At 41.2% G+C, this 12,029-nt stretch overlaps 1 protein-coding gene across 1 annotated transcript in view; it reads right to left on the bottom strand.

Moving 5' to 3' along the window:
* LOC144225151 (ATP-dependent RNA helicase DDX19A) overlaps positions 1–12,003 on the bottom strand; it is a 26,673-nt gene extending 14,670 nt beyond the window's left edge. Inside the window, exons 1-4 of the mRNA XM_077756317.1 lie at positions 11,862–12,003; positions 6,281–6,329; positions 3,652–3,702; positions 480–615 (exon numbers count right to left, since the gene is read on the bottom strand). Of these exons, the coding sequence (XP_077612443.1) occupies positions 480–615; positions 3,652–3,702; positions 6,281–6,329; positions 11,862–11,918 (293 nt within the window). The 5' untranslated portion in view covers positions 11,919–12,003. The remainder of the gene's footprint in view (positions 1–479; positions 616–3,651; positions 3,703–6,280; positions 6,330–11,861) is intronic.
* Between the last annotated feature and the right edge of the window lie 26 nt (positions 12,004–12,029).

Raw genomic sequence — 12,029 nt, 5'->3', positions numbered from 1 at the left:
TTTTTTTTTTGCATTCTGGAATATTGAAGGCTGCTTTCCACTGTAGGTACTGGAAATCCTGCACAGATTCTTTTGATCGATTATATAAAAGCAGACAAACTGTTCTTAACCGTAAACCCTATAGTCTAACAAAAGGCTTACCTAATAAGAAATGTTCCTGACATCCAGAAATCACCTGTCAGCCAATATTTTATTGAAAGTTCTAAGAGCATAAAAGAAAAAAGACTTTCAGCTATGATGAATAAATTTGTGGCATTTAAAAATCCCTCCCAAGAGGAGGGATACTGGGCAGCCAAGACTCACACTTTCTGACTTTGGAGTTATGTGAATTATTAGTCAAAGAAGCAAATACATAAAGATTCTTAAAAATAAAAGTAAAAAGTAAAATTCCCAAACGATCTCAGAGATGCTAGTTTTATAAAAAAAAAAAAAAAAAAAGGGCCTGGCAAGGAACAGCTGTTCAAAGAACAAATACTCACAGCCGAAGCTCCTCAAAGGACTTCACTGAGTAGAGCGGGGAATTGGGGTCCCGCTGCAGGACTTCCACTTGGTTCGTGTTATCGACAAGGTTGCTTCTGATCAGCTTGTTGAGTAAGGACTGGGCAGCTCTGTCCTCTGTCCGGAAGAAACCAGCAGACTGTCTTCATGCTCCTTTGGCAAAACCACCCTCATGAAATCTCTCTGCCTGTCTCTGCACCAGCACCTGGGTGGCCAGGTGAGGCTGGAGAACAATGGTCACTCCCACGGGTCTCCCTTTAGAATGGTGACTGGTAGACCCGAAAGGGAAGAGCTGCCCTCTTCATCTTCATGCTTCTATTCTCCACTCATTCACTCTTCTTGGACTTCTACTTCCACCTCCTTCTCTCTTCTCAAACTTCTAATCCCTTCACATCCTCACTCATCTGATGACCCTGCATCTTCTTTCATGGAGAAGTACCAATGATCAGAAGCACTTCCCCATGCTGTCGTGACACTCCTATACATCTACCTGCATGTGCGCCCATGTTCTCTACATTCCCTCTGGTAACCTGTGCTCCTCAGGCGAACCCCTCCACTGGTATAACAGGTCCCAGCCCCTCTTCTCCATAAGGATATTTCTCCTGACGCTGACTCTGCTTTGCATGATCAGTTTCCCACTCCACTAGAACATCCCCCCAAGCATGGGAACATGTTTTAACACTTTTTTTCTTTTAATGTTTATTTATTTTTGAAAGAGCGAGAGTGAGAAAGGGAGTGGGGGAGGGGCAAAGAGAGAGGGAGACACAGAATTCGAAGCAGGCTTCAGGCTGTTAGCACAAAGCCTGACACGGGGCTCTAACTCACAAATCAGGAGATCACACCCTAAGCAGAAGTCGAACCCTTAACAAACTGAGCCACCCAGGTACCCCCAATTTTTATATCTTCTGAATCAACTTATTACCTATATTTGACTACTACTTTTGAAACACTTTCTTCTTCTGGTTTCTGGATACCACCCTCTTGAGGGGGAGCCTGGGTGGCTCAGTCGGTTAAGGGTCAGACTCTTGACTTCAGCTCAGGTCATGATCCCACGGTCTGTGAGAATAAGCCCCACATCAGGCTCTGCGCTGACACTGTGAAGACTGCTTGGGATTCTCTCTCTCTTTCCCTGTCTCTCTCTCTCTCAAAATAAATTTTTTTTTTAATATTTTAATTTATTTCTAGGAGAGAGAGAGAGAGACAGCATGAGCAGGGGAGGGTCAGAGAGAGAGGGAGATACAGACTCTGAAATAGGCTCCAGGCTCTGAGCTGGCAGTCAGCACAGAGCCCAACGCGGGACCCAAACCCACGAACCGCGAGATCATGACCTAAGCGAAAGTCGGACGTTTAACCGACTAAGCCACCCAGGCGCCCCTCAAAATAAATTTTTAAAGAAACGGATACCACTCCCTTTTGGTCTCCTTCTATCTCACTGACTGCTTCTTCTCAATCTCCTTTGTATTTCCTCCTCATGTCCTTGATCTACTGCCTCTGGCTCCAGAAAGGCAAATCTTGGGTCATATTTTATTTCTTGCTGCAAAGTTTTAAAGAGTAATTACCTTTTTCTTCTTCATCTGTTTTCTCTGCAGTGGCACTGGTTTTAATAACACCTACAAAAGAAAACAGCTGTCATAGTAAGAAGGTAAATTTCAAACCCACCCCCAAGGTGTGACAACGTAAAAACTAAATCTTACTCAGGTGATCAAAATGTAAATATCTGGCATTTCTTTATGTTTAATGGGTTTTTTAATCCTAGAAAGCACATAAGAAAATTTCAACTTTCTAGGAATGTTGACTGACTTCACAGTAGATTAGAATATGTCACCTCTGACTTGCTTATCCTATCTTAAAATATACTATTAGCAAACACAACGAGATGTAAGAAAACACAGGTATTAAAAACAAGAGTAAAATGGTCACTTTTGGTAGATTACAAGATGGTAAACTTGCAGGACTAAGTATCAACTTAAAAATGACTACAGGGGTGCCTGGGTGGCTCAGTCGGTTAAGCATCCAACTCTTGATTTCGGCTCAGGTCATGATCCAGGGTCATGGGATCAAGCCCTCCTCAGCATGGAGACTGCTTGGGATTCTTTCTTTCTCTCTCTCTCTNTAACAGACATCACAACCACATGCCACAAAGTTCGAGTAGATATTTCACAGTGTATATGGCCAAGGAAAGATGTATCCATAATGTAAGATAACAAATGAGCAAGAGACAAAATCAGGCATTTCGCAGAACAGGAAATGTGATTGACCAATAGACGCATGGCAAAAGTTTCTTAACCTCATTATTCATTAGGAAAAGGCAAGATAGGGGCACCTGGGTAACTCAGTTGGTTAAGCACCCGGTTTTGGCTCAGGTCATGATCTCGTGATTTGTGGGTTCGAGCCCCCCAGCTGCCTCTGTGCTGCCAGCTAGCTCAGAGCCTGTTTCACATTCTGTGTCTCCCTCTCTCTCTGACCCTCCCCTTCTCATGCTGTCTCTCACAGAAATAAATAAAACAACAACAAAAAAAAAAAGAAAAGAAAAAGATCCCATTTATAACAGCAACTAAAAAGATGAAATACTTCACGAATAAAAATTAACAAAAAATATGCAAGATTTAAATGAAGAAAACTTTATAACGCTCATAAAAAATGCAGAGTATAGCTAAAATGCCAATAGATAAATTACAGTGGAATTCTAAGATATTCAAGGCAGCAAAAGAGGAAGAGAAGCTATGAGAGACAAACAAATNAAATAAATTTTTTTTTTAATATTTTAATTTATTTCTAGGAGAGAGAGAGAGAGACAGCATGAGCAGGGGAGGGTCAGAGAGAGAGGGAGATACAGACTCTGAAATAGGCTCCAGGCTCTGAGCTGGCAGTCAGCACAGAGCCCAACGCGGGACCCAAACCCACGAACCGCGAGATCATGACCTAAGCGAAAGTCGGACGCTTAACCGACTAAGCCACCCAGGCGCCCCTCAAAATAAATTTTTAAAGAAACGGATACCACTCCCTTTTGGTCTCCTTCTATCTCACTGACTGCTTCTTCTCAATCTCCTTTGTATTTCCTCCTCATGTCCTTGATCTACTGCCTCTGGCTCCAGAAAGGCAAATCTTGGGTCATATTTTATTTCTTGCTGCAAAGTTTTAAAGAGTAATTACCTTTTTCTTCTTCATCTGTTTTCTCTGCAGTGGCACTGGTTTTAATAACACCTACAAAAGAAAACAGCTGTCATAGTAAGAAGGTAAATTTCAAACCCACCCCCAAGGTGTGACAACGTAAAAACTAAATCTTACTCAGGTGATCAAAATGTAAATATCTGGAATCTTTATGTTTAATGGGTTTTTTAATCCTAGAAAGCACATAAGAAAATTTCAACTTTCTAGGAATGTTGACTGACTTCACAGTAGATTAGAATATGTCACCTCTGACTTGCTTATCCTATCTTAAAATATACTATTAGCAAACACAATGAGATGTAAGAAAACACAGGTATTAAAAGCAAGAGTAAAATGGTCACTTTTGGTAGATTACAAGATGGTAAACTTGCAGGACTAAGTATCAACTTAAAAATGACTACAGGGGTGCCTGGGTGGCTCAGTCGGTTAAGCATCCAACTCTTGATTTCGGCTCAGGTCATGATCCAGGGTCATGGGATCAAGCCCTCCTCAGCATGGAGACTGCTTGGGATTCTTTCTTTCTCTCTCTCTCTCTCTCTCTCTCACTTTCATTCTCTCCCTCCCTCTCTCTCCCTCACTTGTTCTCTCTCTCTCAAAACAAACAAAAAACAAAACAAAAAAAAAACCCTAAAAAAAACATATCTTAGCAAAAAACAAAAAAGCTAGGTATAAAATAAACAGAAATCGGTAGTTTTCATAAATACAGACATATAATTGAAAAAGATCCCATTTGGGGCGCCTGAGTGGCTCAGTCGGTTAAGCGTCCGACTTTAGCTCAGGTCATGATCTCACAGTTTGTGGGTTCGGGCCCCATGTCGGGCTCTGTGCTGACAGCTAGCTCAGAGCCTGTTTCACATTCTGTGTCTCCCTCTCTCTCTGACCCTCCCCTTCTCATGCTGTCTCTCTCAGAAATAAATAAAACAACAACAAAAAAAAAAAGAAAAGAAAAAGATCCCATTTATAACAGCAACTAAAAAGATGAAATACTTCACGAATAAAAATTAACAAAAAATATGCAAGATTTAAATGAAGAAAACTTTATAACGCTCATAAAAAATGCAGAGTATAGCTAAAATGCCAATAGATAAATTACAGTGGAATTCTAAGATATTCAAGGCAGCAAAAGAGGAAGAGAAGCTATGAGAGACAAACAAATCAAAAGGTAAAAGTACTTTACTAAACTTACTATATCAATAATTATATTAAGTGTAGACGGATACAAGAAAAAGAAATAAAAGGCATCCAAATTCAAAGGAAGAAGTAAAACTGTCAATATTTGCAGATGACATGATAAAAAGAAATGCCTAGGAATAAATTTAACCAAGGAGGTGGAAGACCTGTGTACAAAACATCATAAGACGTTACTGAAAGTAAAAACACAAATAATAGGAAGGTTTTCCTTGCTCATGGATTGGAAGAGTACTGTTAAAACATCCATTATTACCAAAACATGAATCAATGCACTTCCTATCAAAATTCCAATAGCATTCTTCACAGAAACAGAACAATTTTTAAATTTGTACAGAACCACAAAAAGACCCCAAACTGGCCAAAACAACCCATCATTTATTTTTTCCTCAAAGCAATCTTGAGAAAGAAAGATAAAGCTGGAGGCATCATGCTCCCTGATTTCAAACTACATTACAAAGCTATATAATTAAAACAGTATGGCACTTACATAACAACAGACACCATAGATCAATGGAACACAACAGAGAGCTCAGAAAGAAACCCACACCTATAAGGTCAATTAATTTATGACAAAAGACTCAAGAATATACCAACAGAGAAAGAACAGCCTCTTCAATAAATGGTGTTGGGAAAACTGGACAGCCACATGTAAAAGAACAGAACTGGATCACTGCCTTAACCACACACAAAAATTAACTCAAGATGTATTAAAGACTTGAACGTAAGATCTGAAGCCTTCAGAAGGAAGGCTTTCTAACATCTTGGTCTGAGACTTCTGGCCTCAAGAACCAGGAGACAGTAAACTTTGGTTGCTTAAACTATTCACTTTGTGATACCTGGCATGGCAGCCTAGCAAACTAATAAAGACAGAGAGTGAGAACTGGGTAAATGACAGTCCATAACAGAAAGGAAGCCTTTCACCTGTTTATACTCAGAGTTCTGAACCCAGATTAACTTTTCAAAAATTAAATACAAAATTTAAAGAAACACGATCAAGTGAACAGTGGCAGGAGTTAGAGACTAAATAAAATCTGGAAAACTGGGGTGCCTGGGTGGCTCAGTCGGTTAAGCATCTGACTTTGGCTCAGGTCATGATCTCACAGTCAGTGAGTTTGAGCCCCGCGTTGGGCTCTGTGCTGACTGCCAGCTCAGAGCCTGGAGCCTGTTTCAGATTCTGTGTCTCTGTCTCTCTCTGACTCTCCCCTGCTTACACTGTCTTTTTCACTCAGAAATAAATAAAAAAACATTTAAAAATTTAAAAATCTGGGAAACTAATGTATCCTTTTCAGTAACAAAGCCAAATTTACTGGCTCTCAAATATGGCACTGTCATGTGCCAAGTACTACACTACATGAAAGCTCCTTTTCACACTACAGCTACTACTGCAAAGCAGAAGAGCTAACAGTTACAGGTGACTCACCATTGGTATCTGGTTTGACTTTTTCTTCCTTGATTTGCAAATTACTCATCTGAATGGGAATAAAAGGAAACAGAGTTAAGCAGAGGACCCAATCAAAGGAAGTCCCTTGAGCCAAAGAGAAGTTCTCAGTGAAAATCCAGCAGAACTAGTTCAGCACCTTTACTCAGGGGGTTGTCCTGCTGAAGCAGGATTCCTAAAAGCTTGGGTGAAGACATCATTTCGGGCATCTTCAAGAACCTTAAAAAGGGAGGACTAAACATAGCAGTTGGGGAAAAAAAGTTTGACAACAGTCTCAAACCTCTAATTTTCTGCCAACTTATGCTCCTTCTAGAACATCTAACCTTCATTAAATACCTGTGATAGCCTTTCAATGGCACACACACAGTTCCCTTCCAGATACAGTGAACAACAATTCCATCTAGGGGCACCTGGGTGATTCAGTCAGTTAAGTGTTTGCCTCTCAATTTTGGCTGAGGTCATGATCTCACAAGTGAGTTCAAGCCACCCGTTGGGCTCCACGCTGACAGTGTGGGGCCTGCTTGGAATTCTATCTCTCCCTTCCTCTGTGTCCTCCCCTGAGATCTCTCTCTCTCTCTCAAAAATACAGTAACTTAAAAAAAAACAAAAACAGTATCATCTAAATATTTCAATATTCTTGTTAGTCCTGAAACCACACTATATTCATGCAACACTAAGCAAATAAAGTATAGCCATCTTTCTGGTCTTATCAACCACATCCACTATAAGTTAGGTAAAAAAATTATTTATTATGATCAAAGAACAGACAAATTCATGGTCCCGATTTAAACTATTTCAGAAACTTGAACAGAAGTTTTTTTATTGATTTTGGTCAATAACCTTTAGTCCTGGTCAATGCAAACTTGCTTACTAAGTTGCAGATGAAAGTGCAAGCAGAGCAGTAATTTATACATTCGTAATGAAGTCTCTAATCTAACCGGAACTATTTTCCCATATTCAAGGTGTTGGTAAGAGTAAGCTTGTGATATAGAGACGGTATCATAAAGGTGTGTAGTCAGGTTGTGAGGAGTACCCCAAATCAAGCCCTAGACCCCCAGCCCTGTCCCCAAAGAAATCCCTGAACTGATGCAATCATTCATTATCCTTATGGTGGCCACCACTGTTTCTTGAGGGCACTGAGAAATATTTCCTCCTCCAGTCTCCTTCCCCTCAACTGACCCTGCTCATGGTCTTTGGAAATCCACCCTCACACAGTAGAAATATTTATCTGATCTCTTTAGAAACCAGGTCTTGCAGAGAAAAATCAAACCAACACACTACTAGAGGTGGACACCCTTTCCCTGAAGGTCAATGGGAAGGTTGGTACCTAACAGAGGTGTTTTATACTAGAACTTATCCACTGATTAACCCTCATTTTTAGGCTGAATACACAGGGATTCACAAGGACTAACGGACTACTCTTGGGATGGGCTGAAAAACACAAATAAGACAGTCTGTTGTACCTAATCCAACCAAGTTGATTAGAGTGGTCTCTAAGCCTAACTGATGAAAAAAAAAATTAACCAAATCTACTGTAACTTGTTTGACAGATGTGGTAACAAAGGATGACATGCTTAGGGGATAGACAGATCTAGGAATTTGTCAGCATTTATTCAGCTGCATTCAAGGGCAACACTACTAGCAGATTAGTATTCCTATCTTGAGAGAGGTAACTCCACCATGGGAAAGAGGCAAGCCAATCAACTCCATTCTTCTTCATTCTGAATTAATCTTCAGCGAGGAACCTTCTGATTATTAATTATGCATCTCACAGAAGGTAGTGTCCTTGACCCTGGACATAGGCTTTCAGTTATAAATCCCTTCCCTATCCAAATTAAGAGTAGCTCTTGGGGGTGCCTGGGCGACTCAGTTGGTTAAGCATCTGATTTCAGCTCAGGTCATGATCTCCTGGTTTATGGGTTCGGGCCCCACATGGGGTTCTATGCTGACAGCTCAGAGCCTGGAGCCTGTTCCGGATTCTGTGTCTCCTTCTCTCTCTGTCCTTCCCCCGCTCATTCTCTGTCTCTCAAAAATTAATTAAAAACGTTAAAAAAAATAAATAAATAAAAAGAGCTGCTTCTGAAGGATGGCTAAACCTCTATCAGTCCCAGAGTCCCTGATTCTGAAGAGGTGAACTCTCTGGCACTCAAAGACACTTCAGAAAGGCTTCAAGATAAACCTCTATGACAATTCTAATCACAAAAGGGTCAAATTATGCCTCTAAAAGATTCGTAGGGTTGCCTTTGTTTTTTTGTTTTTGGTTGATCAGAAGAAGAGAAGGATAGAAATTATACTGGTGATATGGCCAAAAGAGGCAGCAAAGGAAGCCATTTGTGTTGAAAGAGAGGACAGTGATGAATGAACTGGCATCAGGCCCTTTCTACTAATTCAAACTCTCAGAATCTTTTATCAGGGCTCCTAAAATTGCATCCAAACTAAACTTCCTGACATAACTCTCTTTTTCCTCCAAACCCATTTTTATATGTGAGAAAGACTCTGAAGGTACATCTTTGATCATTTCCATTTACTACCTGTACACTTGAGAGCACAGCCATATAACCTAATACTATGAATTAGTTATTAAGCTAAGACACACAAGTCTACATGGAAAATAAAAAAAGGGGGAGAGGGTCTTCCCCAGCTATTAGGAAGCAATATTTTAATACATTTATTGACATCAATCTTCTGAGAAGTAGAGTGGTTAAAACTAGATACCAAGTATGTTTAGGTCTATATGTACAATATTCATAATATCACAGCTAGATTAGAGTCACAGGTTTAAAAAAATTTTGTGGGGTGCCTGGGTGGCTCAGGTGGTTAAGCGTCCAACTCTCAATTTTGGCTCAGGTCTTGCCCAAGTAGGGCTGTGCCAACAGTGCAGAGCCTGCTTGGGAGTGTCTCTCCCTCTCTCTCTGCACCCCCCACCCCAACTTCCACTGTTTCTATTCTCTCTCAGAATAATAAACATTAAAAAATCTGAAAAAAGTTCTCAGTAACTATCTTTTAGAAAGGATCTTATGTGAAGCAGTAGATTTTAAGTGCTATAGTGTCAGAACCTTATCCTTTGTAATACTCTGATTTCTTCATTGATAATAGCCAGTTTTGTTCTTAACATTTTATTATTTTTTTAATGTTTATTTATTTTGAGAGGGAGAGTGACAGTGTGAGCAGAGAGGGGCAGAGAGAAAGAAGGAGAGAATCCCAAGCAGGCTCCACACTGTCAGCACAGAGCATGATGAGGGACTCGATCTCATGAACCATGAAACTACAACCTGAGCCAACATCCAGAGTCAGATGTACAACCAACTGAGCCACCCAAGCGCCCCTATATTGTTTCATTACTTGCCCTGATTCTTCTCCTGAACTCCAATGCCACATTTCCAAATGTGAGATGGATGCTCTGCAGAAAACAGTTAACACAGTTAACAGTTTCCTATCCTTAGAAAAACCAGCTTGCAAGGTTGGCCCCTGGTTGGCATCTGGGAACTCGGACTTCAGAAGGGGTCCCACCATTCTCAGAACCGCTGAGGGGTTTGCTGTGCCTAAACTGTAAAAACATTTGTTAAACACCTGCTTTCCTTCTGGAAGTCTGGAATTTTGGAACATGCTAAGCAGAGAGTGACTTTGTGGCAGCTCTCCGATAAGAGCCCTGAGAAGTGAGTCTCTAATGAGCTTCCCTGACAATACTTCACATGTGTTGTTACAATTAGCTGGTGTAGGACTTTAATTAAGCTGAGTGTGTAAATCCACAAGAAGAGGTGTGATAAATCATAGCTGAGAGTACAGTTATGTGCTGGGTCCCATGAGTTCTCCCATGAAATCACTGAACCTAGATAATTCTTGGGGACTCCCAACACAGGTACTTACCAAGATGTCATCCTTGTCTAAAATTCAGAGACCTCCAAATCAAATCTGCCCATCTTCCCACTTCCCTAGTCCCGTTAGCATTTTACTAATACCACTTGTGGGATCCCGCCTGCAAACAGCAACCTCTGCCTTTTTCCTAAATCCTGCACATTATACCACAATTATCTCTTGAATCCATCTCTTCATTCTCACTTCCACCACCCAACAACAAACACCCTCTCTGGTCTATTAGAATAACTTCCACACTGACTGCCTTTCCTGTAGACATTATTCCTAACATTCTCTGTATTCAATAAATCTTGCCAGCTCTCAGATCTAATCTTGTCAGTATTCTAAAAAATCCCCAAACTGGGGTGCCTGGGTGGCTCAGTCGGCTAAGCATCCAACTTCAGCTCAGGTCATGATCTCACAGTTCATGGGTTCGAGCTCCATGTCGGGCTCTGTGCTGACAGCCAGCTCAGAGCCTGGAGCCTGTTTCAGATTCTGTGTCTCCCTCTCTCTGACCCTCCCCTGCTCACGCTGTCTCTCTCTCTCTCTCAGAAATTAAAAAAAATCCCCAAACCGACTAAGTATCTCCTCTTGAAGTTCTCGTTAAGGTTGCAAAGTACACTCTATATTTTCTGTACAGCTTTTACTACAACGCATAAACTTAAGCTGCAGCAAAAATGAGTTCTGATTCTTGCTCTCTAGACAAGTCTAGCACTTTTGTGCATTTTCTCTTGAGACATCATTCACCTCTATCTTACATGACTCATTCTCTATTAATCATTTGAAATGTAAACTTCTTCACAAGCCATCTCCCTATTGCCTATTCATAAATATCCTCTCTCTTCAGACATCACTTATCACATTATTCTTACCATTTTCAAGGCACTTCCCACATTCTTGCCTTCCCAAGTAGACTGTAAAGATTCTTCCTGTATTCCACTGGAGTTAGCCCACAATATTTGCTGACAAACTGACAATCCTCCCAATGCAGTCAAGGATGACTGCAGAAGAAATGTTAACTTAGGCATTAAAAAGTTATGTAAGACTTCAGACGACCAAACAAACAAAAACTATTAAAATCAATAGTGAACTATCACTAAACTACACTTACATATAAGAACAGAAAGCCAGTTTACACTCTAACTACCTTACACTTGAATGGATATTCATTTATCAAAGAACCAGGATGTAAAACTAAACATGCCTTTTAAACATCAAAGAAGCAATTTGTAGTCCCTCCCGCCAACATTTACAGTAGACTGAAACACTAAATCTAAACCTGAATCTGTTATCCGGCAAAAAGCTACCAAATGTCAACTGTGCTAAGCACAAATCCTCCCCCCCCCCGCCAAAAAAAAGCGTTTAGCACCAATTCACTCAGAAAACAGATGAAGGAGAGAATCAGCATCTAAATTTTCCTGTCTCTACAATCCCCACTGAGGAGGTGCAATACAAGGAAAGAAAACATACAAAGCGGGAACAAATTTGTTACAAAACAAAAAAGTCTTGAACTGGCCCAGATGAAAAGTACAAGCTCAAGGCTGGTCTCTATCACCCTAGGCTCAAATCAGGGCTCCGGGATTCCCTGCAGCAAAGTCTAGGAAGGTGTGGGCCACAAGCCTGCCCAGCCCGGGCAGCTCCCGGGGATCGAATCAGGGTCCGCTCGGGGCCCTGCTACGTTCGCCCCGCGAAAGCTAAAGCCACTGACCGACTTGACAGCCGCTTCCTGCTCGTCCACTGCCAGGGCCCACGAGTCGGTGGCCATGACGCCGGGAGCAGGGAGGCCGACTCCCAAAAAATTCACCACCCGGCGCGCCAACACCTGCCCAGAGTCCGCTGTTGCCGCAAGAACCTCCCTGACGCGGACCGGAAGCAG

This window comes from Crocuta crocuta, unplaced genomic scaffold (genome assembly GCF_008692635.1).
Source record: "Crocuta crocuta isolate KB4526 unplaced genomic scaffold, BGI_CrCroc_1.0 scaffold388, whole genome shotgun sequence".
NCBI lineage: Eukaryota > Metazoa > Chordata > Mammalia > Carnivora > Hyaenidae > Crocuta > Crocuta crocuta.
Note: the sequence above shows the minus strand (reverse complement) of the source record. Positions and strands in the feature narration are given on the sequence as shown.